General features: G+C 37.7%; 3 protein-coding genes across 3 annotated transcripts; 2 read left to right on the forward strand and 1 right to left on the reverse strand.

The window, feature by feature from the left end:
• The first annotated feature begins 254 nt into the window (after window positions 1-254).
• Window positions 255-7981, forward strand: MRE11 (DNA repair and meiosis protein (Mre11)). The gene is made up of 20 exons (XM_088497449.1): window positions 255-685; window positions 1272-1362; window positions 2077-2196; window positions 2304-2372; window positions 2464-2555; window positions 3030-3132; window positions 3220-3327; window positions 3428-3490; window positions 3598-3669; window positions 3983-4060; window positions 4388-4450; window positions 4548-4608; window positions 4850-4932; window positions 5397-5510; window positions 5677-5754; window positions 6026-6097; window positions 6211-6431; window positions 6828-6912; window positions 7124-7309; window positions 7572-7981. The coding sequence occupies exons 1-20, from the start codon at window positions 378-380 to the stop codon at window positions 7602-7604; spliced, it is 2100 nt and encodes a 699-aa protein (XP_088353575.1). The 5' UTR covers window positions 255-377; the 3' UTR covers window positions 7605-7981.
• Window positions 7982-8500: 519 nt separating this feature from the next.
• LOC107612934 (DNA-directed RNA polymerase V subunit 7) lies at window positions 8501-10468 on the reverse strand. The gene is made up of 2 exons (XM_016314724.3): window positions 10262-10468; window positions 8501-9217 (listed from the first exon to the last, which is right to left on the reverse strand). The coding sequence occupies exon 2, from the start codon at window positions 9211-9213 to the stop codon at window positions 8671-8673; it is 543 nt and encodes a 180-aa protein (XP_016170210.1). The 5' UTR covers window positions 9214-9217; window positions 10262-10468; the 3' UTR covers window positions 8501-8670.
• A 10039-nt stretch (window positions 10469-20507) lies between these two features.
• Window positions 20508-26662, forward strand: LOC148547436 (uncharacterized). Its single transcript, XM_088495437.1, has 11 exons — window positions 20508-20918; window positions 22411-22428; window positions 23352-23411; window positions 23620-23835; window positions 23985-24197; window positions 24258-24354; window positions 24451-24617; window positions 24711-25040; window positions 25146-25349; window positions 25435-26073; window positions 26195-26662. Exons 1-11 carry the CDS (start codon window positions 20508-20510, stop codon window positions 26660-26662), a joined length of 2823 nt encoding a protein of 940 aa, XP_088351563.1.
• Window positions 26663-27771: the final 1109 nt, after the last annotated feature.

Below are 27771 nucleotides of genomic sequence, written 5' to 3' on the forward strand. Positions count from 1 at the left end.
TTAAACTAATATAGTAAGATTTAAACATGATATAAAATACAAATAAATAATAATTAAACTATTTTTTATTCTATTAATTTCTTATTTTACAGTATCTTTATCCTGGGTTAGATTTGGGCCTTGTGCCTGGAAAAATATTGACCAAAAACATAAAGCGGCAGAATAATCAGACCCAAAAAATAAAAAATATGGAAGGTCGCGCCATTCTTTAAAACGGTAAAATCCTCTGACCAAAAAAAGAAAAAAAAAGGGGGTAAAACCCCAGCGTTAATACAAAGTCGTTTTGTATCGTGGATCAAAAATTCAGACTTAACCCGCTCTGCGACTTCACTGTTTCCAGTCCTCCACCTCCTTCTTGCTGAGCTTCTTCTTCAACAATGGCGGAGGCAGAGTCGGAGTTATCGAACACGGTGCGCATACTTGTGGCGACGGACTGCCATCTCGGGTACATGGAGAAGGACGAGATACGGCGGCACGACTCCTTCAAAGCCTTCGAGGAGATTTGTTCAATAGCCGAACAAAAGCGCGTCGACTTCCTCCTCCTCGCCGGAGACCTCTTCCACGAGAACAAGCCTTCTCGCTCCACGCTCGTCAAGGCCATCGAGATCCTCCGCCGCCACTGCCTCAACGATAATCCCGTCCCCTTCCAAGTCGTCAGCGACCAGACCCTCAACTTCCAGAACTCGTCCGTGCTCTCTCTCTCTTTCTCTCTCTCTCTCTCTCTCTCTCTCTCTCTCTCTCGTTTCGTTTTGAAGTTTCGCTAATGAAAAAAAAAAAACGTGCATGTTGAGGGTTGACTATGCGTTTTGCTGCTCTAAGAAATTTGATGCACTTTGGTTTGTAAAGTGAGTATTGTTTGGCAAATGATGCATTTTGTTGTGCTTCTCAGATGAAATTAAAGAAAAAACAATTAGTATATTAGCTTCTTTTAGAATCCGCTGAAGCAGACAGTGAACCGTTTCGATTTTTCTTTGCTATTGAGAAAGTACCATTCCTTAACAATGGTGCTGCAGGTAACATATATGTGATAATGTTTGCCCTTCATTGATTGTTCCTTTTGAAGTGCAAGTGCGTCCTATAATTTAGACGTATTAGAATTTAGAAATATAACCATTCATGCACCTTCTGGTTTCGTGACATGGTAGAGCTGAATTTGTGCTGTTCAATTTGAGATTAGGATTTGGTTGCAAAGGGATATTTGTGTTTTTATTTGTAATATTCGTGAAGAAAAACATGAAATTTTATTGTTATTCATTATTATTTTGGGGCAGGTTTGGTCATGTGAATTATGAAGATCCTCACTTCAACGTTGGTTTGCCTGTATTCACCATTCATGGGAATCATGACGATCCTGCAGGCGTGGTATGACTGAGCATTCTTATGTTTCAATGTTTATTTTGAAATTTTAAAATGGCATCAGATGAAGATGCCTTGCTACTTGATGTTGTTAATTACCAAGTTAGTTTTAGATTTTGATTGTTATTTATGGTGCATTATGGCATGATGGGTTTAGAATGTTATAGAGAAAGGTTTTGGCTAGTTGTCTTGGCAGCTGGCACTCAGAAACATTTGAACATTCTGTCTGAGCCACTACAATGTAAAGTTCTTATTTGCGATTTTCCTAGAAGCAATTCATATGTAATGCCCAAAGGGATGACAGTCTCTGCTTTTTCCTTTTGTTTGTATGGTTTCTATTGACATGGTAAAAATGAAATCATCTACCTAGAAACTAAGGATGCTTTTTGTGTTTTCATTTTCCGTTTTCATTTTCAGTGTTTCTGTTTTCAGAATTTTAAGAAGAAAAAGAGAAAACAGGGAGTGAAAACAGAAAATGGGATTTTATTATTTTTACTGTTTTCTCTTTTTCCTTCAAACAAATCTAGAAAATAGAAAACACCGAAAATGAAAATGCAAACCAAATGCACCCTAATTTTTCTAAACCCCCCTCCCCTCCCTCCTCCCTTTCTTATTTAGCTACAATGTACTTAACCAGATTGATATTTTGTGAATGCAACTGTAATCTGCATACAGCCATTCTTAAATACCAGTGTGTTCCTCACTGAATGATTGTCACAGGACAACCTTTCTGCAGTTGATATTCTCTCAGCATGTAATCTAGTCAACTACTTTGGTAAAACAGTTCTTGGAGGTTCTGGTGTTGGTCAGATCACTCTCCACCCTATTCTTATCAAGAAGGTTTCTTGTTAATGCATAAGAAACTTATTTTCATTTTTCTAATTGGAAAAAAGAAGAAAAATGGCATGTTTCATTCTGTTGTGAGCTACATTTTTCATGAATTGCAGGGTTCAACAGCTGTAGCTTTGTATGGCCTGGGCAACATTAGAGATGAAAGACTTAATAGGATGTTTCAAGTACGCTGCCAATAAAATTTGCTTTGACTAGTTCATCTATTAATTTGAGTACACTCGTGTCACATGGTTCGTTATTCTTTATCTTGTTCAGACGCCACATGCTGTGCAATGGATTCGACCTGAATCTCAGGAAGGATGCCAAGTCTCTGATTGGTTCAACATTCTGGTTCTTCATCAGAACAGGTTATGCTTCTTTCCTGCCTGCATTTTAAATAGATTGTGTTTAATATCACTTATCACATACTCACATGTCCCAAAATGTGTGATTAACATGAAATATACATTTGATTACTTGACTTTGAATAATGGAATTCTTCATCTTTTCCCCCCATTTTCTTATGGATAAAGAAGAAATATTATTAACAAGAAAAAAAGAATAGTGCACATAACACAGAGGAAAGAGTTCGGTAAATCACATAGGAATAGACAGGAAAAAAAAAGAAAAGAAAAAAGTACATAAAAGCTTTTCAATCGCTCTGCATATCTCAGTCAGAGAAACTCCTTTAAAAAGATCATGTGCCCTTCCACCAAATAGATGCCTAATCCTATTCAATAAGACATGCTTATTTTGTCCTGTTTATGGTCTATAACATATAATTTTAGATTTTAATCTACTTGATAATTGACCCTTTTTTTCCCCCAAATGATGGTATGCAGGGTGAAAACAAATCCAAAAAATGCAATAAATGAGCACTTTTTGCCTCGTTTCCTAGACTTCATTGTGTGGGGACATGAGCATGAATGTTTGGTTGATCCGCAGGTTTATTGAAAATTTATATTTGTGAGTAGGTCCGGATAGATATATGCTGTGTTCTGCAAACTTAATATGGATTTTAGTTTTCCTCAGGAAGTTCCAGGGATGGGATTTCACATTTCACAACCTGGGTCATCAGTTGCCACATCACTTATTGATGGAGAATCTAAGCCAAAGCATGTACTTCTTCTGGAAATTAAGGTTGCATATATAATGACAATATAAACACCTCTTTCATGGAAGCAGCTACCATCTTTTTATATAGTTCTCATAAAGTGCTTGAATGAATTGTTCTTGACAGGGGAATCAGTATCGTCCAACTAAGATACCTTTGATGTCTGTGAGGCCTTTTGAGTATACAGAGGTGAGATCTCTCACTTTTTTTTGAAGAATACATTCAATTGCTACAGAACCCATCTTTTGAAACTATCTTATGGTTCTTCACTAATCATTCAAATCTTCATAATTCAGGTAATACTAAAAGATGAAGCTGATATTGATCCCAATGATCAAAATTCAATTCTTGAACACTTGGACAAAGTGGTATGTGGGTTTATTAAATCTAGATGAAAATTTGTTTTCCTTGCCTTTTATATTACTGTGCCATTTTTGTTGCTCTCTCTCTCTACTCTGTCTCTCTGGAAGCTCATATATTGGTTCCTTTTGATTACAGTTTTCCTATTTCGTTCCTCTTGGTGAATACGTTATGATTAAATATATTAGTCTGTTGTGAACTTGTGATATAAATTGGCATATCTGAAAGGAATTTAGCTTTATATTCCCCAAATAATTTTTGTATTTTGGACCATTGATCATATGTGTAGCAACAGTATTTTGATAGTAAAAGATTATGTAGGTGGTGAAGCTGATAGAGAAATCTAGGAAGAAGGCTGTCAACAGGGATGAACTCAAGCTTCCATTAATACGTATCAAGGTAACTTGTATATACTGTACAATGAATCTTCAATATCACTTCTGTATTTGAGTGCATTTCCTTCTGTTTCGCTTCTCACCTGCCAGGATGATTGATCTGCAGTTCAAAATGCTTCTAGAAATGTACTGTTTGGTCACACTTTTTTCCCCTAGGAAAAATAGTAATTTTCATTTTATTAAACATTTTTATTACATGGGAGTTGGATTCGTGAATCTTTCAAAAGGTATAGAGTTCATTTAATTAAACTACATTCTTATTAAACTTTATCTAGCCCCATTAGATACTAAACAATGTTTCTTGGTATGACTTATACAATGTAATATGCAGGTAGATTACTCTGGATTTATGACTATAAATCCTCAAAGATTTGGGCAGAAATATGTGGGGAAGGTATTTGATGTCTATCACTCTTCCTAAATTAGTGTGGTATTGCCCATTTTTCTCGAGGGTTGTTTTAGTGATGGAGAATCTATTATCCTTGTATCAGGTTGCAAACCCACAAGATATTCTTATATTCTCAAAGGCTACAAGAAAGGCAAAGGGTGAAGGTAATTTTGAATAGTTTTTGTTTTCATAGTTCATTGCGAAGTATCCTCCAGTTACAATATTCAATGTAGGCATCCTTTATTGTTCTCAAAGAGATTCTTGAGAATTTTTTTAGCTGTAAATGCATATTTCTTTTCTTAATCTACTTATTTTTTGTTAGAAAAGTGAAATTATTTGACATTGATAATGCCATTTTTTTAACCTTAAAAAGGCCTGAACAAAGTTTGTTACTTTCTTTTGTAGGTAAAATTGATGATTCGGAACGACTTCGTCCAGAAGAATTAAATCAACAGAACATAGAAGCTTTGGTTGCTGAAAATAATCTGGTATTTAGAAACTGAGTACTTTAATAATTTTGATCTTTCCTTATATGGCTCTATGCGTACTTGCTATTTCAATAATGTACGGCCAAGTAGATAACTTTGGCCCACTCTAAATATTATTTACTGTTTTTTATATTCTATTCCACAGTCTAACTTTTTGGAATTTTGCTATGAAAATTTAAAGGATTTGATGACCGGGAAAAAAATTGTTATAATTAGAAACAAGAAATCAGTGACATTCCTACGACATATTTCTTAATTTGGTTGGGAGCCTGACTTAAGTTCCTATTATTTAGTTTAAGCTTGATTTGCTAGTTGTATAGTACCAGACAACTTTGGTTGTATCTGGATTCTCTTGAGTTTTAATTGAAGATAAGGAATATAAATATGAGCATGCAGCAAGTTCGATTTTTTTTGTTTTATTATTTTTATTTTTTTAATACATCTTACGTTTAATGGTTTTGCAGAAAATGGAGATACTTCCTGTCAATGATTTGGATATTGCATTACACAATTTTGTGAACAAGGATGACAAAAATGCATTTTATGTGTGTGTACAAAGCAATATTAACGAAACAAGAGTGAGGATTCTATTTTGCTTTTAAATGCCATTTGGCTTTGTCTTTGATATTTGCTATGTTGTAGATCTGGTTCACATTGTAGTCCACCTTGTCTCTTCTTCTCATCGATTTGTGTTCATGTGATACTCCTTCCTCTTTTCATTGATGATTTATTGTGCTTCTGCAGAACAAAATTGCTAAGGATTCAAATACCATGAATTTCGATGAGGAAGATTTAATTGTTAAAGTTGGAGAGTGCTTAGAGGTTAGAAGCTTCATTTGTTTTAATGTTTAATGAACATGGCCTTGGGGTGAACGCCTTGATGTTACCGAGGCTTTCATGACATAGCATTCTAGCATATTGTCTAGGAATGTAATTGCTTGTGTCCTTCCAGGCTCTGTCCATCACAATTTTCTTTGCAGTATTGCAATTATTGGGACCTTAGTATGTGTTGGTATGGATCACTGTGATCTTTGATTGATGAAACATACATTTTCTCGTGTCATTAATTATTTTGTTGGTTCTCGTTTTCTAGGAACGTGTCAAACAAAGATCCACCCAATCTAAGGAACCCACACAGTTCACTTATGCTGATCAGTCAATGGAGGTAAACCCAACATATCATATGGTACTATTGCAATAGTGATGGAAAAGCTAGGTTCTGGGCAGGCAATGTTATTCACAAACTTTATTCTTAGTCATTTTCTCTCCAACCCCTAGGATTTTCAAGGCAGAAGCACCTCTGGAATTGGACCTGCAGTTTCCTTTAGTGATGATGACGATACCATGCAAATATCCACCTCAAAGCCAAGTACCAGAGGTAGGAAAGGGTCCTCTGGTGCTTCTCAAAATCCAACAAGAGGGAGGGGCAGAGGCAGAGGCAGAGGTTCTAGCACGATGAAACAGACAACTCTTGATGGAGCATTTCGCTCATCTCAAAGGTTATGACTCAAACCTAGTAACCTACTCGTTTAAAAGAGAATGATGTTAATTTTTATATAATACTTTTTTTTTAATTGAATACTATGTCTGGAGGGTAATAACTCCCATTTTTAATTGCTTGTTGAGCTATGAATATACCAGTAATTATGCCTGAATAAGCAGATATAGCTGAGTTTTTTGTACTAGGTGATTCTTTCTATATTTTATGTCTTAGTTTCTTCATGTGTCCCTATTCTGGCATGTAAGTTGGCCAATGTGGACAAGGTCTTCCAGGACACAAGAAAGAAAATAATCTGAAGCATGCTTAATGTTCCCCCCCTAAGTTTGATATTCCAGTGGTGGTGTGCCGTGATCCTAGATTTTAATGATTGAAAGGTTTCATTGACATAATGCAGGTCTGCATCAGTTGCTGCTGCAACTGCACTCCAAAGTGCAGCTGATGATGGGGACAATTTGGACTCTGCTTCAAGCGACAGTTTGGTATGGTCCAACACCAATTCATGGTTTATTGAATTCCTTAGTTTGCAGTTCCTTAAATGTGATGTGTTTTTGTGCTTCTTTAATACAGTCATTGCCAGTATGATATATGCATCCTGACAGTTTTAAGTTTGCATGGGATTGTAATTTGTAATCAAAACATACTGGACCTGTTCAATGATTATGTTGAATCCCTGTCTCTGATATTGCATAGGAAAATGAATCCAATCTACCCGGAAGAAAAAGGGCTGCTCCAAGGGGTAGAGGTAGAGGATCTACACAGTCATCTAAACGTGGAAGGAAATCAGATAATTCGACAATCCATAGAATGCTCATGAACAATGATGATGATGATGACGACGACGACGATGATGCCAGAAAGAGATTAAATAAGCCTCGGGTTTGTGCCCTCCCTGCTTCTCTTGATTTGTTTCTGATAGGATATATGTAATATGTTACTTTTCCTCTATTCCCATTCAAAATATGTGTATGAAGAGTCGTGGACCCTTGTAATTTGCTAATCCATTTGATCGATTACGTGAGACTGAGAATCTGGTTTATATTGAAAAATTTTTTGTTTCAAAGTTGTAGCTTCTAATTTTACATCCTCATCTTTGGAGTTTGTGATTTCTTGGAACTAAACCTTTTCATCATGATTGCAGGTGACTAAAAACTATGGAGCTCTAAGAAGGTGAACACACACGGTTATATGCGATTTTGCCGATTTCCGCAGGCCTTATACATAGATACTGTTGTAATATCATATGAATCATTAGGTGCATTTCCTTGTACAGAAAATATATGTATTGACAAGTTTTGTGCACTGGTAAGGTCTTCCTTTGGGTTTAAGGATAAACTAGTTAAGCAGAGTACAGGGGTAGTTTCTTTCCCTTTGTTTATTTTTGTCTCTAGAATTCCTCCGAAGTTTTGGGTTAGATGTAGTATTAGCGTAAGATCTTATTTAAAGTTACCTTAATATCCAGACTCTTGATTGTAGATATTGTTTCTCGCTGCAGTTTGTTTTCATTGTGCCGGTCACTTTAATTCTAGTATAAATTACTATTTTATTCTTTAACGTTTGATTGAATTTAAAATGTTTAACACAGCAAAAGCTGATCAACAAAATAATGGATGAATATGTAAGTTATTGATATAATTATGAATTATTATACTTGATTAATCAACATTTGAAACTATAATTGAAGTATTGAACTTATAATCGGCAAAATCATATTTAAATAAAATGAAATTTAAATTTGACTCAGTTTGAAAACTTAGTTCTTAAAATTTACAAGTGCTAATTCATTTTATTTTGACGTCAACATTTTATTTTAATAGCGCTAATAATGATTTAAAATTTTTAATTTTGAAATGAATAAATTTTACTCCACACACATAATAATATCTCCAAAAAAGGTTCCTTCTTCTCCAACACATTTTAATTCTCTAGAAAATTTTAAAAATTATTCTCGTCAAATTGATTACTCCCTCATTATAAAATATGATAAGGACACATTAACAACCCTGCATTTTAATATTTGTTCTTCATGGATTAACATCAACAATGATGAACATGCTTTCAAGAACCAAGTAACTACTAAACCATAATATTGTATTTAAGATGTTAGAAATTCCTTATGAACATGAGTTGATAAACCTAACTACACATCAACGGTAGAAACTGGTCCTAGGTAGTCGCCTTCCACAATATTATATTTAAGGTGTTAGAAAATCCACATGAACATGAGCTGATAAACCTAACTACACATCAAGAGTCGAAACTGGTCCTAGGTAGTCGCCTTCCAGACTAACCAGTGCCTGAAACTCCCTCTCTGCTTCCAGCCACTTAGTACCAATCACCATAAAGCGAACCCTATCATCTTTGCTGATCTTGGACATTTTGGCATTCATGAAGCAGGGATTCTCACCAGGAACATATCGGTAATCCGGCATCTTCAAATTCGACAGATAGGCATTCTCAATAGGACCACATCTCATGAAGACACCATGCTTCAGAACCTTGTGGACCACACCTTCTAGAACCTCACCCTTGAAAATCTTGAAGGTAAGGGCATTGAAGACAACTGGGAAGAGTACATCCCCGGTGTGTTGTCTAACTTTTCCTTCGCCAATTCTCTCCAGTACTGTGACTGCAAGAAAGTATCCAAGATCTTTCGAAGCCTTCTTTGCAGCAAAGTCACTCAGAAGACGAATGATTATTGCCCTCTGAAGCATCAGGCTTTCTGGTTGCGCGTTTTCTGCAGCAATTATGACATTCCATTGAAGCTGCACTTTGAGAAACATTGTCCTGACCATACATGTATCAGAAAGTTATACAACAGCAATAATTCAAAACTAGAATAACAAACATGCACTCGCACACGCACACATATAAACATATCCTACAGTTGAATCAAGAAATAACAGCTGAATCATATGCTTCAGTTGTTTTCTAATTGCTGAATGCATTAACCAAGTTGTAGCAACCTATAGTTTGGGACATCATTAACGAGAACTAAGTACCAACAAATATAATTACCTAGTGTAACAGAAACCTGTTTGATTTTTTGCAAATTGGTATACAGGGATTTTCAAATCTTTTTGTATCTCGTGTTTTGAGTACAATCTCATATCTATCCTACATCAGTGCTTACAAATTAACATTATAGGCAGCAGAAATAGCTCCCTTTCAAAATCAAAGTTAGAAACCAAAATATAAAAAATAAAAAATCGAAATCAGAAGCAAATTTCAGCAGAATGGTGGAACTCTTTTTTTTTTTTTCCCATGAAAGAAGGAATTGTTTCAGCGTTCCTGTCAAGTTAAATATAAGTAAGGTCCAAACATAACAATGGAGATAGTTCTTCGTGATGTAAAGGTTAGTGTTTAGATTTTTTATAGATTGAAATAAATCATGCATGCATATGTATTTTTTACAATAACATTAACATGCTGACTTTAGTTTTGTAAAAAACAGGGGACTAATTCATGCTTCAACTCCTAGATCAGCGGTAGGTACTGCTTCTTGAATCCAAATTATTATTTTTTTTACATTGCATCCACAATTTTCCTTTCCCCCTTCAGTTAGAGTAGAAAATATTTCCTTAAACCAGTTTTTAAATTCTGATGGTGTTATTAATCTAATAATTATTATATTCTCTTAACAACTGCAGTATTCAAGGAAGAAGGAAAGAGAAGGGGAAATAGCAAGGACTCCTTCTCTACAGAAACCTAACTTTTGTTTTTTGTTTCTTCTTTTTCTTCTATGCATGTTTCAGCACTCTCTGAAGAACTATTATCAACACTTACAGGGAAAAAAAAAAAAGCAAAGAATATAGAAGCAGAAAATGGTACCACAACGGAGAGAGCTAGAGAAGACGACGTCGAAACCACAGGAGCTTGAGGCGTTTTGAATGGTGGACGGTGTGTGAGAACACAAAAGTGATGAGTGATGAGAGTGGATAATGGAGGATGAAGGCGCTGTGGATGGTTGAATGGTGAATGAAAAGGTGATTTAGGGTTTGTGGGGGTGTCCCTCTGTGGGGAGCATCAACCAGATTGAAGCTGAAGCAATCTCTCCTTTGATCTTTTATTCATGCATTCTTTTTTTTTTTGGTTTTTAAATCATAAATGGGCCACAGGCCCAAAAGAACAAAATTATATAGCAAAAGGTTCCAGGTAACATTATTCCTCTACTATCCCGGCCTAGACCCAGCCCCTCTGCCCTCTCACTTTCGTTCTCTATAATTGTCAACATTATTATTTTCATTATCGTTATTTTTTTTTTTTTTTACTATAGATAGGAGACTCGAACCCGCAACCTCTTAATTGAGTATGGAAAAATTATGCCATTTGAGCTATTACTTATTGGTATTTTCATTATCGTTATTGTTATCTTTATTGGTCAGTATTATTATCACCGTTATTATTGTTGGCATACCCTAATATTACTATTTAGTAACCCTGTACGAAAATAATAACATACGATATCGTACTTTCCATTGTAAACAAAAAAAAAAAAACAAAAAAATAATATCGCTACGTTACCAACACAGATTCTGCCAATTTTTACCATTTTTATGGGCTGGGCCCTAAACCTATTTCATCAAAAAAATCGCATCCCTAATTATTCATACTAAACCTTATTTGTCCTAATTACTAATCCTAATTTTAACCGTTCAGCAACATCCACCCCCAAAACCCGACGGCAACCCCATCCAACCTTCTTTTTCGTGTCCCTTTTCGATGCCGGCGTCAACTTTAGTCAACGCCGCTGTTGCTTCCATCGACGAGCAGCTGGGTGTGTTCTGGAGATCAACGCAGTGCCGCCATTACTGCTGCATGTCATCGTTGCAGCTCCTTTAAAGATGCGTCTCTTTTTCGCTGGACCAGCCGACGGTGCGTCCGCGTGCTCTGCCTCCACGCACGCCGCGTTGAAAATCTCCCTGCCTTCCAAAGCACCACCATCCCAATTCATCTCTTGTATCTGACCAACTCCAGTCAGCGCCGCAACAAGCACCGGCTCCAAGACGCCTCGCGCAAACGCTTCCTCCTTCGTTGGCGCCACTGATCTAACAAGTTAGTAGTAGTATTTCATGGTTTATGTACCTGGATGTGGCTGATCTGTTGAGGGTTCATATACCTGGATTAGGTATTCATATAAGATGCATTTTTGAATTTATGGATGTTATTTTTTTGTAATGTTAGAAGTTAAATTATATGAATTGATCTGAATCTTCTGTGATTATCAGTTCATTGTGTTTTGCTGGAGAGCTTTTGTATGCATTATTAATTATTTTTGTTTAGAGAATCCGTAAATGTGGGATAAAAACGGGGTTAAGATAGTCTACGGAGTAAATGTTGTGCATTAAAATTGGGTTTGCATGTGGTTAAAGTAAACTTCAAGCATTAAGATAGTCTAGGGAGTAAATGTTGTGCCATTTTGGAGGTGTCTTTTTGGAGGTGTCTTTTCAGGATGTGTCTAACGATGGATGTGTTTTCTAATTGAGATGTCTTTTGTGGTCGTGTCTTCTATGCATGTGTCTTTTTTTTCTTGAATGTGTCTACTAATGGAGCTGTGTAATGGACATGTCTTTTGTTTCACTAAATCAAAGTTCCTTATTGAGACCTGTGGGAGTTAATAATCTGAACAGATTATTCTATGGTACTGTTTCTGTTTCTGTCTGTATTGCTGGATTTCTTAAAGGTTAACTTTCCTTTAGTAATTTACTTGCATTTTTTGATCATGCTAGTTATGTTGAGTTACATCTTTTTCAAGAACCTTTATGTGTTACACGTCTCATCACATGGACATTGATGTGTCTTCTTTTAGATGCATTTTTTGTTTGAAACTTGTTTTAATGTGTCTTTAATTGATGAGTCTTCTAATCATCCCAATCTTTCGAAGAGTCTTCAATCTTGTACTCTTTCCAGAGGTTATAGACAAATTGTTATAATCTAGTGGAACATCAAGTCATTTTCCTATTGTGATAGCAATTTCCTGTTTCTATCTATGTTTCTACATGAAGATAGCCACAAGGAGAAGAATATATTGGTCACATTCTCATTTGCGTTATCTTTAAGGCTTTTATATACATATATATATATCTTTTTAAATCAAGTTCTGGACCAAGAAAAAGAAATGGAATGATAAGGAAAATGGATCAGGATGTGTTTAACTATGGATGTGTTTTTTAATAAAGGTGTCTTTTCTGGTTGTGTCTTCCATGCATGTGTCTTTTTGTCTTAGATGTGTCTACTAATGGAGCTATGTTCCAATGGACATGTCTTCCATTTTCTTAATGGATATGTCTTTTATGGATATATCTTATATTTAAAATTTATTTGGATGTGTCTTTAATAGATGTGTGTTTATTGGATATGCCTTTTGTTAAAAATTTTTTTAGATGTGTCTTTAATAGATGTGTCTTTTGTTATAAGAGAGGGAATTGTGGCTGCTCTCATTAAGTATGAGAAGTTAGAAGAGCAGATGAAGGAAGCTACAACTAACTTGGTCTCTCAAGCAAGTCAGATAGAGGAACGGAAGTTCCATCCCAGGGAGTGTGATCAAGAGGTTGCTAACATGAAGAGTGCTCTAATCGAATAGTTTCTTGTTGGATTCTCAATTTTTTTTAGATTAAGTTATTTATACTTTGAAGGATTTGTTAGATTCTTATTTTGAACGTCAAGAAACATAGTTTATTCATCAATGTAGACATATTCTCAAAAGTTTATTTGAATGTATGTGCACATGATTTTTCCAAGCTTCTCAATTTTCCTAGACATATTTACATCAATGTAAGTTCAGTTGTTTGTTATATCTATTTGGTTATAGTGATCCTGTAACTATAAATTTGTCACTATAAATTTGTCATCATTCATTCAACTTATCCATACAATTTGCATCACTGTAGAATAGGAATTCATCATGACCAAAAATAATGCAAGAACTTTCTATTTTGTTAGATGGGTAAAGCTACATCATTTAGAAAATTATTATATCAATACTATACAACTTGTTAAATAAAGAACAACTTTCTATTTGCTACACTTGGATCACGTCTTTTCCACTTCATCCGATTCATCAACTGTTTCAAATTCCTCTTCCATTAATTCAGATTCATCAATCATCTTAAAGTAGATTTTTTGCTTTTTCAATGTGGTCTTGCAGCTCGGAATCCTTGAGATGACGTGGTACATTGCTTCTGCAAAAAGCAAAAACGAAGGATAAATAGAACTGTTGTGATTTATTAGCAACTCAACTTCTTTAATTTGTTGATCTTCCTCTTCACAGCCTGCATAACATTAAATAGTAGCTAAGACCAACTTAAATTGTAAAAATCATCTCTGCTAGTGGAGATTTAGTAAAATAGAAGTATAGACTCTATTCAAAAACTTTACAAACCGTGTTAAAGTTTTAACTTGATAAAGAGGCAGCAATCTTAAAGCAAACTTGAAAATGAATGTAATTAACCAAGTTGCCTACTTATTATAACACATGCAAGGCACCAAAGACATACCTCAGGTGAACCAAGAGCAATACCAATCAAGAACAACCATTTTTCTATAGGGTCACATAGATAATTAATGAGTTGATTGTTTGCCAAATTAGTTCTTTCAAACATTTTCACAGGTTCAGAATCTCCTACATGATACATATATCACAGATCAACAAACCATTTAACAATTTTCATACAAGCTACAAGCACCTCAACCAAAATGCATAAGATGGAAAACATATTTGAATTAGTAGAATTATGTCTCACCTTCAATTGACCAATGGTATACAGACGTCTGCGTCACAAGATCCAACAACTTGGGGCTAATCCCATTCCAAAAACTACCTGTACAGAAAATAATCACGTTCCAAAGGGATTAAATTAAAAATAAAAGAAACAATTATAACTCAAAAAAACATCTTTTTAAAATAGATGGACGATGGATGATGGAACAAGCTAGGAATCCCTTACTGAAAAATAAGGCCACATTTTTTAGATCCATATGGCAAACTAACTGAAACATTTTTTATCTTTGAGTTGTTATTACGACACTCAACATTAATGTAATGCATACAGAAAGCTTGACAAAACAGAAACAATTGAAAGAGACTCCAAAATAATATGCAGCATGCTTCTAACTTCTCCAACAAAAAAAAGATTAGTAAGATTATTATATATTCACCTTAGGAGCCAGCAGAAGCAGAAATGTTTCAACCGAGTAAAATCCTCTATCGACAAAATCTCCAAGGAACAGGTAGTTTGTTTTGGGGCAATCACCTCCTGCTTTGAAAAGCTCCTTCATGTCATAAAATTGATCATGGATGTCACCGTATATCTACGCAACCAAAATAGCTTATCAGACCTTTACAGGAAAAAATTAACAAGCAGAGTCTTAAAGAGTCATTAGTGCAGTAGACCAAATCCTAAATCTTGTTACCAACATACTGAATATATATGCTTTGCTATAAAAACAAGCAACAAGAACATAAACCGCAGTTCCATTATTATCAATAGAGAACACTGTATGTCATGCACTTCAGTACTTACCTAATTCCTAAAAAACCTATGAAAATTACTTTGAGATTAGAAAATGCACAATACAATGTAGTACTTTGTAAATATAATACGAATTATCTCAGTCCCTTAGCTCCTACCTCAACCTACTCATGCAATTCAACAAATTTCACTCAGAAAAGGGAAAAAAAAGCACACAGTCTATCGAATCCCCAATAAATACTAAGCCCTAGATAAAGCTCCCAACTTGAAATATTTTTCTTCTTTCCCCCAAAAAACTGAAATGGAAAATATTTCAGGCACGTTTTATTCAGTTTCAGCTGAAATTAGCAAAATAAAAAAATCCAAATGAAACGTTGAATCTGAAATTGAAGAAAAGGAGCAATGAGTTGAGTGAATAATAACAAATTTTTATGCAAAAGAGAGAGAAGGGAGGTTTAGGGTTGAGAACTGACAGTGACGGGCAGCGACGGAACAACGCAAATGATGGACGATGCCGTGACAGCGTAGTGGAAGATGACATAGGGAGGACGCGCCACTGAGGCACGGTTGAGGAGAGTGACGCGAGGGTGGGGGTGCGGCGCGATAGAGACCGGCGAGGCGAGGCGAGGGAGAAAGAGGCAACGCCTGCGCTAGGTAGGGTGGCGTTCTCGAAGAGGCAACGTTGACACCAATGAGGGAAGGAGAAGAAGGAGGCACAACGCAGAGAGAGTAATGTGTGGGTGGAAGCAAAATAGAATTAGGGTAAAATTTGAATGGGATTATTCAAATTCTGATTCTTTTTTAGATTCTTAATTTCTATAACAAATTATATTTAATTAATTTTAATTATTATTGGTAATAGTTGGCAGATATAATTCTTGGTACCCTATAGTTTTCCCAAAAAAAAAATTATTAGTGTCTGAGAGAGAAATTAGTAGATCATATTGTAAACGGATTTTTTATTTAAATAAATAAAATAAATCTAATAATTACCAAAATAAATAATTTAAAAAATATTTACCGATTTAAATATCTTAGTCTTATCTCATTTACACTGTAAACGAGATGACATTGCATGTATCTCGTTTACAGTGTAAACGAGATAAGACACGTCAGCTGAACCACGTCTATCTCGTTTACAATGTAAACGAGATATATATAAGACAATCGCAATAGCTATAAAAGGATGTCTAACCTTTGGTATTACTCACAAATTTTTTCTATCCTTTTTGTGTCTCATATTTTCCACAAATACAAGGCATAAATGGCCAATAATAGTCCATACATACTTGTGCTTGTTTATCCCAATTGTCGTATGAGAAATAGCGACAACGAGGTGACATTTGAGTGTGAAGATGCGATATTGTTTCGCACTCAACGTGTGAAAATGTTGTTGAATTTGAAGAGTTTGATATTGAGCAAGCTCGGTGGTACACAAGGGGACGAGCATGTGCGACTGATGTTTGACATCCATGGGAGGATTATGGTGGAGCAGGTAATGGAGCTTTCCGCAGAGGTGGGACACAGTGGTAGTGGGAGTTCCATACACTCGACCTATGTACAGGACGACCGACCTCTCGCACCACCGCCCATTCATATCGCCATTCCAGTGGATGAGACAGAGGAGGAGTTGGACGAGGATTACGTGGCGGACAGTGCGGACAGCAACTCGTTCGATGGTGGGGATAAGGATGAGTGTGTTCTAGAGACACCTGTCTAGATTGTGGCGCGCCATGTCCTGCCTCCACCTCACCCAATTCCGCCGCTATCAGCAGTGCTAAGTCACTATCACAGTCTGGATCTGGACGCCATGCATGAGAGGACTCTATTTCCTGACACGGGTGAAGAGGATTACAACCTAGACGGCTATGTAGAGTTTCAGGTCGGCCACAAGTTTAGAAGCTGAGAGTCAGTGCTTCAGGGTGTGAAGAATTATAGTATTCGCAGGAGTGCGGAGTACCGGGTGATCGAATCGGACCGTTTAAAGTACCATGTGCAGTGTAGTCAAGTTGAGAATGTGTGTCAATGGAGCCTCCGTGTGGTCCTTTTGCAGAACCTCGGATACTGGTAAGCTTAAATTTAGTTGCGCTTTTCAGTACTTCTGTACGATATAAAATAGTAGGTGATTGACATGGCTAAAGCGATACTGTTTTGTTGTGTTCAGGGAGATTCGGAAGGTTGGTGGAGTGCACAGCTGTCTAGCACCCGCCATGTCTTAAGACCATTGTCAGTTAGACAGCAGTCTTATCTGTAGAGTCATCTTGCCGTTGATTCAGTCCAACCCCTCTATAAGCATTCCGGTTTTGCAAGGTGCGGTCCAGGCAAGCTATCACTTCAAACCATCCTACAGAAAGGTGTGGATGGCCAAGTAGAAGGCAATCACACAGATATACGGGGATTGGGAAGAGTCGTACAACAAGGTGCCGAAGTTGCTTCAGGCACTGCAGACCTGTTTTCATGGTACCATTTGTGACCTACGCGTCAAACCGTTCTATGATGGACACTTCCTGGTACACGACTGCAGTATGTTCGACAAGATATTTTGGGCTTTCCCGTCATGTGTTGAGGCTTTCAAGCATTGCAAGCCATTTGTCTCTATAGACGGTACGCATCTGTATGGCAGATACAGTGGAGTGTTGCTTATTGCGGTGGCAAAAGATGGGAATAGTAACATACTGCCTATTGCTTTTGCTATTGTGGAGTCCGAGAGCACCGAGTCATAGTTGTTCTTCTTTACTAATCTGAGACACCACGTCACTCCACAAGACTGCCTGCTGGTTATCTTTGACGGATCTCAGGCCATTAGGGCTGCGCTAAGCTTCGATGATAGTGGTTGGCATCCCCCAAGAGCCTTCCATGCTTACTACATCAGACACATGGCTGCGAATTTATGACTCGGTTCAAGTCAGCCGAGGGCAAGAGATATCTCATTAACGCTGCTTATAGTCCAAGCAAGGCTGGGTACGAGTGGTATATGGATGCCTTAAGAGGAGTCTCCCCGTCGATGGTGGACTGGGCGGGTCGTTTCAGGAAGGAGATTTGGTTACAACATTCCGACAGCGGGCGGCGGTTTGGTCACATGACCACAAATCTGTCCGAGTGCATCAATGCAGTGTTGAAGGGTACCCGATACTTGCCGATTTCTGCCATTGTGCGCATCACGTACGAAAGATTGCAAAAGTTATTTGTGACGAAGGGCAGAGAGGCACAGTCACAGTTAGCGGCCGGATGCCGATTCTCACAGAGACTCTTGGCCGCCATTGAGAAGAACAGAGAAGGGATACCGAAGATGCGTGTTACTCATTGTGACAGGCGGGCCTCTGTGTTTGTTGTGGAGGAGCTAGAGCCGTTCGAGGGATGGGAGGGAGTTCCTTCTGTGTTCGGCTATCAGACGGTACGTGTGATTGTGGCTTGTTCCAATCTCTCCACTATCTGAGCCGCTATGCACTTGCCGGTTGTGCCGCAGTTAGCATTGAGTGGGCCCCGTATGTGCATCCTGTGTACAAACAGGAAGCTGTGTTCAAGGTGTACGAGATGTAGTTTCCCCTACCCTGACGAGTCGATGTGGGTAGAGTGGCATGGGACGATGCTACGTCTTAACCCAGTCATGTGTCGGAAAGCGACTGGAAGGCCCGTGTCTACCAGATTCTTGAATGATATGGACGAGACCGAGCGGCATGAGAAGCGATGTGGCCTTTGTAGGCAGGTCGGTCATTTAAGAAGGGGATGTTCTATTCAGCCCACAGGAATGCCTAGGTCGTACAATGCTTCTATGTTTATTGTAGTTGGCATGTGTTGTTGTTTTTTTGGTAGTGTGATATTTTATGTTCTAGTAACTTTGGATGTGTAATATTTTATGGATTTTTTATTTAAATAAATAAAATAAATATAATAATTACCAAAATAAATAATTTAAAAAATATTTACCGATTTAAATACCTTAGTCTTATCTTGTTTACACTGTAAACGAGATGACATTGCATGTATCTTGTTTACAATGTAAACGAGATTAGACACGTCAGCTGAACCACGTCTATCTCGTTTACACTGTAAACGAGATAGACCCCTTATCTGGTTTACACTAAAAACGAGATAAGGCTATACCGCGTCTATAAGTATAAGTCATTTACAATGTGTCTTTAGGCCCCATTTTGACTTAGTCAACCTCTTTCTCCCCTCTTTTTACCTTTTCCTACCATATTTGAGACTGATACGGTGATGGCACGCCAAGCGGGGAACGACGGAGACATCAAAAGACTGAACAAGACGTCGCATTACGCTGGGGTGGCTGACTTCGAGGTTAGTTGCATTCTGTTCGGTTAATCTAAGTATGTGGACATTGTTAGGGTAGTCTCGTAGTGACAAGCAATGAGTAAAATTTAGGGATTGGACTGTATGATGAATTTAGAACTGTATTTGCTTGTGTAAGATTGTTATGACTTAATTAGGATTTGCTTACTGACATATGTAATTTAGAGACATGTATAGACTAGAAACATGGAAGTATGTTCTTAAGTAGACTACAAAAATTTATGATTATCTCTTTATAAGTTAAATTTTTTTATTCAGCAGAGGCCTCGCCTTCTACTACCCTAGCGAGTCAGCCATACCTTTCCTCCACCAGACGCCATCGTCCCGTATCTAGCTGAGGCCGGATTGGGCGATACGGTGCCCCTCAGGGACTTCACTTTTGACAATTCCCTAATTTCGGCACTCGTTGAGCGATGACGTCCGGAGAGCACATATTTCATCTTCCGTGGGGTGAGGTCACTATCACTCTGCAGGACGTGGCGTACCACCTAGGCCTACGCGCACACGGGAATCCCGTTGGGGGGTGCCTTCGTGACTTTGGTAGGTGGTACCACACGGAGACATGGGCCATGGTGGAGCAGCTGCTTGGTGCTAGGCCTCCGGTAGTTATACAAGAATAAGAATTTTATACGATTTAGTTTAAATAATTGAGATTTTAGAATTTAATACTTTAATTTTATAAACAAAGAAAATTAATTATATTATTTTTAATTTTAAATTAGAATACTTAATTAAAAGCCAATTAGCAAATTGATAAATAAATAAATTTTTTTAAATAATTTTAAAGAATTAAATTAGATTTTAAATTTATGCATTATATCGTAATTTTATTAGAAATCATGTGTAGCTTTTGAAACGGACTTCATTAACAGTCTTCTTGCATCATTGACTTAATCATCATCATCATCATCATCATCATCATCATCATCATCATCATCATCATCATCATCATCATCATCATCATCATCATCATCATCATCATCATCATCATCATTATTATTATTATTATTATTATTATTATTATTATTATTATTATTATTTGTAAATATAGGAGTATTCCATCCAGTCACATACACACATACAAACACAAACGCACCCACACTTGCCACATACACGAAGAGGGATTGAGAAAGAAAAGAAAGAAATGGGAGAAAGAAATAAGAGAGAAAGATGAGAGAAGAGGAAAACGGAAGAGAGAGAGAGAGAGCCGTCACGCCTACCACCATCCAGCACGTCCCGCCGCTGCCAAGCCGCTGCCAAGCCGCTATCAACATTGCTGTTGAGGGAAAAGAAAGATGCGGCGCGAGGGGAGGGAGAGAACTCGTGCCGCCTTGCTCCCTGCCACCATCGTCGAGGCTACCACGTGTCGCCGTCGCCGTCGCTTGTGGGAGCCCGGGGAGAGACACGATCGAGAAGCCGCATCTTGTTGCCGCCGTCGAAGAAATCAGTGCCACCGAACCCCAGCCGCTCCGTCGCCATCAAATGAGGTAGAGAGGGAGAAAGTAACTTCGTTGCCGTTGTTGGAAAGGAGCTTGACCATCGTTGCCGCTAGAGCTTGTTGCCGGAAGAGAGGAGGTGACGGCGGTGGAAGTTGCTGCCGCTATTCTGCCTCACCGAGTGGCGCTGGAAAACCACTGCTACAACCGCTGAAGGACTCTTCTGCACCTGCCAAACCCTATCCCACTCCAGTTTGGGTTCTGACCATGGTTCGTTTATGCCGGGTTTTATTCTTCTAAGTGTCCGAGCTGCTGCCATTGCTTCGTCTCCATGTTTCTCCTTTGTTAAGTAAGTATTTCTTTTTCAAAACCTTCACCGCTAGTGTATGTCTGCTCTGTTATAAATTTGATAAAGATTCTGAGATGTTGGTAACGTAGGATTGTGTTCCACTTATTGCTTGTCGCGCTTAGAGTTGCGGTTGCTGCTACGGATAGTGGATAAAGCTGAGGTTATGGCTGCTGCTGTCGCTGGTCGAGGGAAGGGGTTTTTGACGCGTTTTGATTTTGACGAGTTTTGACTTTGAGGTAGGGGTTTTTCTTAACATTTATTTTATATTACAGAATTGTTATAAATAGATAATGAAGTGAAAAATATATTTCTGTGATTTTATTTGCCTTATGGATGTGGTTGTCTGTTGGATTGAATTACTAATTATTTGAATGGTGTGCGGTTATTGATGAGAAACTGGTTTGTAGAGTATTTAGTTGAATAGTATGAAAAGTGATTTTTTTCGTGGTTTTGGAGTTAATTTAATAATGTGAATGAATCGGCTTTGGAAAGGATTTGAGATATGAAAAATGAATTGATTTTGGAAGTAGTTTGATTTTGAGTTGGTTTGATTTTATAAATGATTTAATATTGGAGCTAGTTTGACTTTGAAAAAGATTTATTATTGGAATTAGTTCTATTTGAAAATAATTTGTTATTAGAATTGGTTGAATTTTGGAAATGATTGAGAATGGTTGGGGAATGTTTGGATGGGACCCGAAAAGGGTGGCAGTGTCCGAGTTTTAAAGAAAATGCTGCCAAAATTTTATAAAAATTGAAAGTTTCGTTTGAAATAATTATTTAAAAAGATTTGGTTTTAAAGATTATAAGTTTTAAATTTGATTTATTTAGAAAAGAATGAATTATGTTTTGAGTTGGGGTTGTTGATGAACGGAATGAGAGGATAGATGATGGTGATTGAATTTGAATGAAGGATGATGAGAATTGATTTTAAAGTATGATTTTTGAATGAATTTGAAAATGAGATATGAACTTATGAATGATGATAATATTGAGAATGATGTGGATGTTGATGAATTATGATTGAAATATTCATATGGCTTATTTATTTGAATTATCTTAGACACGAGTTTCTCTGGGTAGACGCAGTGGCTTGCCACCACTTGTTCCAGGTTGAGACTCGATACTCTATTGACCCTATGACGTAAGGGTGACTGGACACTTATAAATTCCCGGGAATGGTACCCCCATTGAGTGATTTGATATATATATGAGAAAAAGTATGCATAGACTTATGGGGATGTGCGTCGGGGGACAGTCCAAGGGTTTAGCATGCCAGACTTGTTGGGTTGGCTGTATAACCGACAGATGAGCTCATTAGCCATAGGACAGGCATGCATCATATGCATTTGAATGCTTTGCTTGGGTTTGAATTTGTTTTGGTTTGCCTAATTGTTAAACTGTTATTAACAGCTACCTGAACTATTTGCTGTAACTGCTACCTAAACCTGTGCTCTCCTTGTCTATTTTACCTGTGTTTGTCCTGGTGTGCTACTTTTGAGAATGAGCTTTGGTGCTGAATTGATGATTGTGTTGATTGATTGCGTGGTTGGTTTCTGATTAAGATTTTCTTATAAGAAAAGAAAGGTTTTGGATTTCTGAGTATTTAAATATTGATTTTCAAAAAGGATTTTTAGTTGACTAGTAGTTGGTTTTTAAAAGTTTCAAAGGACGAACAATAATCACTGAGCTTAAAAATAGATTTCTCTTTAAATATCTTATTTTGACAATTCTGAAACTCTGTGGTGAGACCGTGTGGTTAGGTTCTCACCCCTACAGCTTTATCTTTTTAGAAGAGGGATGAAAAATCTCACAAAGGGTTGTATTGCGTTTTGCTTAGTCGATAATGCTGTTTAGCTTTTATTTATTTACTCCTCCCCATCAATATTATATTATGTAAGAGGGATAGAATTTGTATGATTTGTATGTATATAATATGTATAAGTTACTTGAGTAAGAAGTTTTGTACATGTATATGCTTGTCTTGTTTTATTTAAAAAGTATTCTTTTTCTGGTTTTCAAAAAGAACAGTGATAGGATTTCGAGTCAAAGGCTCCTATTTTATTATTAAGTATATGAAGTTGTCGTAATACTTCTTACTATCAGTGTAGCGCAGACGGAAGCGTGACATTCTGACAGTGAGGGTGTTACACAAAGACGTTAGATAATTAGTGAATTAATTATCATTATTCATTCTACTCCACACACATATAAGAACTGTACAGTGTATCACAGTTAGCAGTTTAGTTTTGAAAATCAATTAATACAACTTTACTCTTTCACTCTCTTTCTCCTCCTTTCCCCTTTTCTTCCGTCTGATTCATCTTCTTTTCCCTGTTCTTCTCTGATCTTAGACTTGCACAATAGAGCTTGTTGAGAGTGTAGCCTCTCCCTCGCCATTTCCACATGGTGCGGTGAGCGTGGAAGAAAGGTGAATCTCCGATCAACGAGACTGAGTTCAGAAGGCTCCAGATCTGACTGCTGGAAGAGATTCGTTGATCCTTTCTGATTCTTTTCTTCAAAGAAGATTCATTGATTCTTTCTCTTGATTCTTCTGGAATAGTTCTGTTTCAACGACCTCAATCGTTATTCTTCTCTCAATCTCTGATGGTTGATAATTAGGGAGCGGTTACTCTTACAATGGAGGCACAGTCTATTGCAACCTTCTTTAATCAAATTGCTGCGTTTCAGGCTCAAATGGCGAAAACCCACATCAATCCGATGCAAGATCCAACAAGTCAGTATTACATTCACCTAAGCGAAAATGCTGGTATGCCTCTTATTCCAATTGTTCTTACTCCTAATAATTACGGTCCGTGGAGTAGAGCAATGCTGCGAGTTTTAGAAGGAAAGAACGAATTAAAATTCATTGATGGTTCGCTGCCTCGACCACATGAGAATTATCCTCTGTTTGACGCTTGGAAATGCTACAATACTTACTTAGTTTCTTGGATTAACTTGTCTTTGAGCCCTGACATTTCCAACAGTGTAAGTTGGAACAACGTGCTTCGGATCTGTGGAGAGATTTGAAGCATCGATATTATCAAGGTGACAAATACAAAATAGCTGAATTGCAAGAAGATTTGTTTGCCATGAAGCAAGGAGACTTAGACATTACCTCTTACTATACAAAAATGAAATCAATTTGGGAGGATCTTGGAAATTTCAGGCTAATTCCTCATTGTCGTGACTGCGATTTGGTATGTTCTTGTGGATTGGAAGTAATACGCCAGTACAGACATGAGGATTATACCACATGATTATTGCGAGGGCTCAATGACCAATACTCTTCAGTGCGGTCACAATTGATGCTGATGAATCCTATGCCCGATTTGGATACGGCTTTCTCCATGCTGAGTCAACAAGAACGATAATTTGGGGAAGCACCAGAATCCAAGGTGTTCTCCAACAGAGCTGCCACAGAGTATCCATCCTTTGATGACAAAAACAAAGGGAAAGGTAGAGGTCGTGGTAAGGGTAATCGGCCTCAATGCACCTTTTGTGATCACACCGGCCATATTGTGGAGACATGTTACAAGAAGCATGGGTATCCACCTCATTTGCGCCAAAGGCAAATTGGCAGTATCAACTACATGTCAACTGATTCACAGGCTGAAAAGGTCACTGATGAACTCAGCCAAAGCAATCTAAGCACTACTTGTCAAAAGGAAACTAATGAAGCATTAAGACTTGACCACACTCAATTCTAAAAGGAAGCTATACTCAAGCTCCTTCAAGGTCAGGATGCTCAGTCGCAACCTCATACTGCACCTCAGGCACAACTTCCCCCACACACTTCTCCAACGAGTCAAGGTAGAAGGGTCATTTTAAAATACAGCACCATAATTTCTTCCTTTGTTGCTGTGAAATCCACCCTTTGGGTCATTGACACAGGGGCAACTGATCATGTGACTTTTGATCTTAATGATTTTGAGTTACACCATCCCATTTCCCCTATAATTGTTAGAATGCTGGATGGTATTCAAACAGTTAGTAGCATCATTGGTACCATCCGCTTCTCTAATCAATTACACATTACAAATGTACTTTTTATTCCTACTTTTGACTTCAAACTGGTTTCTGTGTCCAAATTGACCAAAAATTTAAAATGTCAAATGCTTATTAATGATACACTTTGTGAAATCCAGGACCAAGCTACTTTGAAGAGGATTGGAGTAGCTAAATGTGCCAATGGCTTGTATACAATGGATAGCAAACCAATTGTTGGCACTTCTGCATTTATAGGTAGCAAATTATCTCATAATTCTGTGGTTTTAGCTACTGCCACTTTGGGCAACTCTGCTACTATAGTCAATAAAGTGGATGCACTTTGGCATTCACGGTTAGGTCATGTTCCACAATGCAGGTTAGAAATAATGCACAAAATATATTCTATGATTGATTGTGCTGAACACATACATCCATGTAATTCAAAAGAAATTACCCTTTTCTTATAGTGTAACTGAATCTACTGATTGTTTCGATTTAGTTCATGTGGACATTTGGGGACCCGTTTCAACTCCTTCCTTTAATGATGAAAAGTATTTTCTCACTATAGTTGATGATAAAAGTAGATATACATGGATTCATTGCATGCATAATAAGTTTGAAACTTCTGATCATATTATACATTTTGTTAGATATGTACAAACTCAATTTGGCAAAACTGTTAAATGCTTCTGCTTTGACAATGGCCCTGAATTTGCTTTGAAATCCTTTTATGCTTCCAATGGCATTTTGCACCACACTTCTTGCGTGGAGACCTCACAGCAAAATGGCATTGTGGAACGCAAACACCAGCACATACTAGGAACTGCACGGGCCTTGATTTTTCACTCTTCCTTGCCAAAATATTTTTGGACATATGCTGTTAAACATGCTGTCCACTTGATTAATATTCAACCTAGTCATTTTCTTAAAAACAAAGTGCCTTTTGAAATCATCTTTGGAACTTTGCCAATTTTATTCAATTTAAAGATCTTTGGGTGCTTGTCTTATGCCCCTACTCTAGTTCATGGCAGAACCAAGCTGGATCCTCGGGCCCGTAAATGCACATATTCTTGGGTTTCAGGGAGGGTACCAAGGGTTATACCCTGTTTGATTTGAACTCCAAGAATATCTTCACCTCTAGGAATGTTATATTCTATGAAGATTTTTTTTTTCATATAATAAAACTAAAAATTTTGCATTAGGACAGGTAGACTCAACACCCAAAACTCATCACCATGCACGTCACTTTGATTCCGATAACACGGATCACTTTTGCTATCCACCCACCGTAAATGAAGAGCATGCTAACACCACCACTCACAATCATGTTGCATTATCTACATCATTTTCACCCCCTCAGCTAAGAGAGGATACTGCCATGCATTCATCATCTCATACATTAGAAAATAATTCCACATTCCATACATTAGAAAATAATCCACCTTCCATTGAAATAAGAAAGTCAACCCGAATTAGGACAATGCCAACACATTTAAAGGACTATCATTGTGACACTCCTGGTATAAAGTCTACTGTTAATACTCTTTGCAGGTATCCTATCTCACAGTACATGTCATATGAAGCACTAAGTTCAAAACACAAGGCCCTTTCTTTAGCCATTGTCAAAACTGTTGTGCCACGCACCTATGAGGAAGCTGCTGTTCATCCTTGCTGATGGAAAGAAGCCATTAACAGTGAACTTGAGGCATTGAGGCAGAATCAAACTTAGTGTGTAACAAAACTCCCAGCTGGCAAGAGGGCAATTGGTTGCAAGTGGGTCTTTCGAGTGAAGTTCAATCCGGATGGAACTGTTGAATGTTACAAGGCAAGACTTGTGGGGAAAGAATTTACTCAAGTTGAAGGAGTAGATTTCATAGACATCTTCAGTCTCGTTGTTAGGATGACTACATTGCATATAGTTTTGGCTCTAGCTGCAGCCAAACGATGGCATGTTAAGCAACTGGACGTTAATACAGCATTCCTCCACGGAGATTTACACGAAGAAGTGTACATGAAGTTGCCTCCAGGATTAGATGGGATTAATTTGGATTCATCCTCTATTTGTAAGCTACAAAAGTCGTTGTACGGATTAAAGCAAACCAGCCGTCAGTGGAATTTGAAGCTCACAGAGACACTCACCATTGCTGGTTTTGTTAAATCCAAGAAAATATGATGCTAACCTTTGCCTTCAGGGCTTCTATCACCAACCATCGTGCTTCGACTAGACCAGCTCTCGATTCTGCTTAGCATATACTAGTGTTTTGAGTAATCGAATAAACCCTTTCTTCCTCTTCATAGATGTCGTCGGTGTTACTGCAGTCGCTTACAGCATTCGTCCATCGAGATAAAAAATTTACCCAGAGAGAAAATCCCGAACTAGAAGGAGGACATCAGGAAAGAAGGTCTAGGGTTTTGGATCGAAAGATACACCGAGCGAGAGAGAGCAAGAGAGAGTCTCAAGCACAGGATGATATAATGCAAGAAAGGCTCGAGAAACACGATCTGGAAGGGGAAAAATCGGGGTTGAAGTGCTAGAGTTTGAGAGTGACTACGACACTTTGAGAGACAGAGCGAGAAAAGGGGAGAGAATGGGAGGTCACACAGAGGAGTTGGATGGATCGGGATCACAACATCGACGGATATGACATAGGCCAGAAGGAGGGAGTGAGCTATCGAGAAGAGAACGAAGGGGAAGGGGAAGGGGAAGATGGGATTTAGGGTTTTTGAGCAAGATAGAGAGAGGAGGGGACGACTTGAATTGAAAGATAGAGAATAGCGAGAGAA

The sequence above is a fragment of the Arachis ipaensis genome, chromosome B8, assembly GCF_059453495.1.
Source record: "Arachis ipaensis isolate K30076 ecotype BB chromosome B8, ASM5945349v1, whole genome shotgun sequence".
NCBI classification, from domain to species: Eukaryota; Viridiplantae; Streptophyta; class Magnoliopsida; order Fabales; family Fabaceae; genus Arachis; species Arachis ipaensis.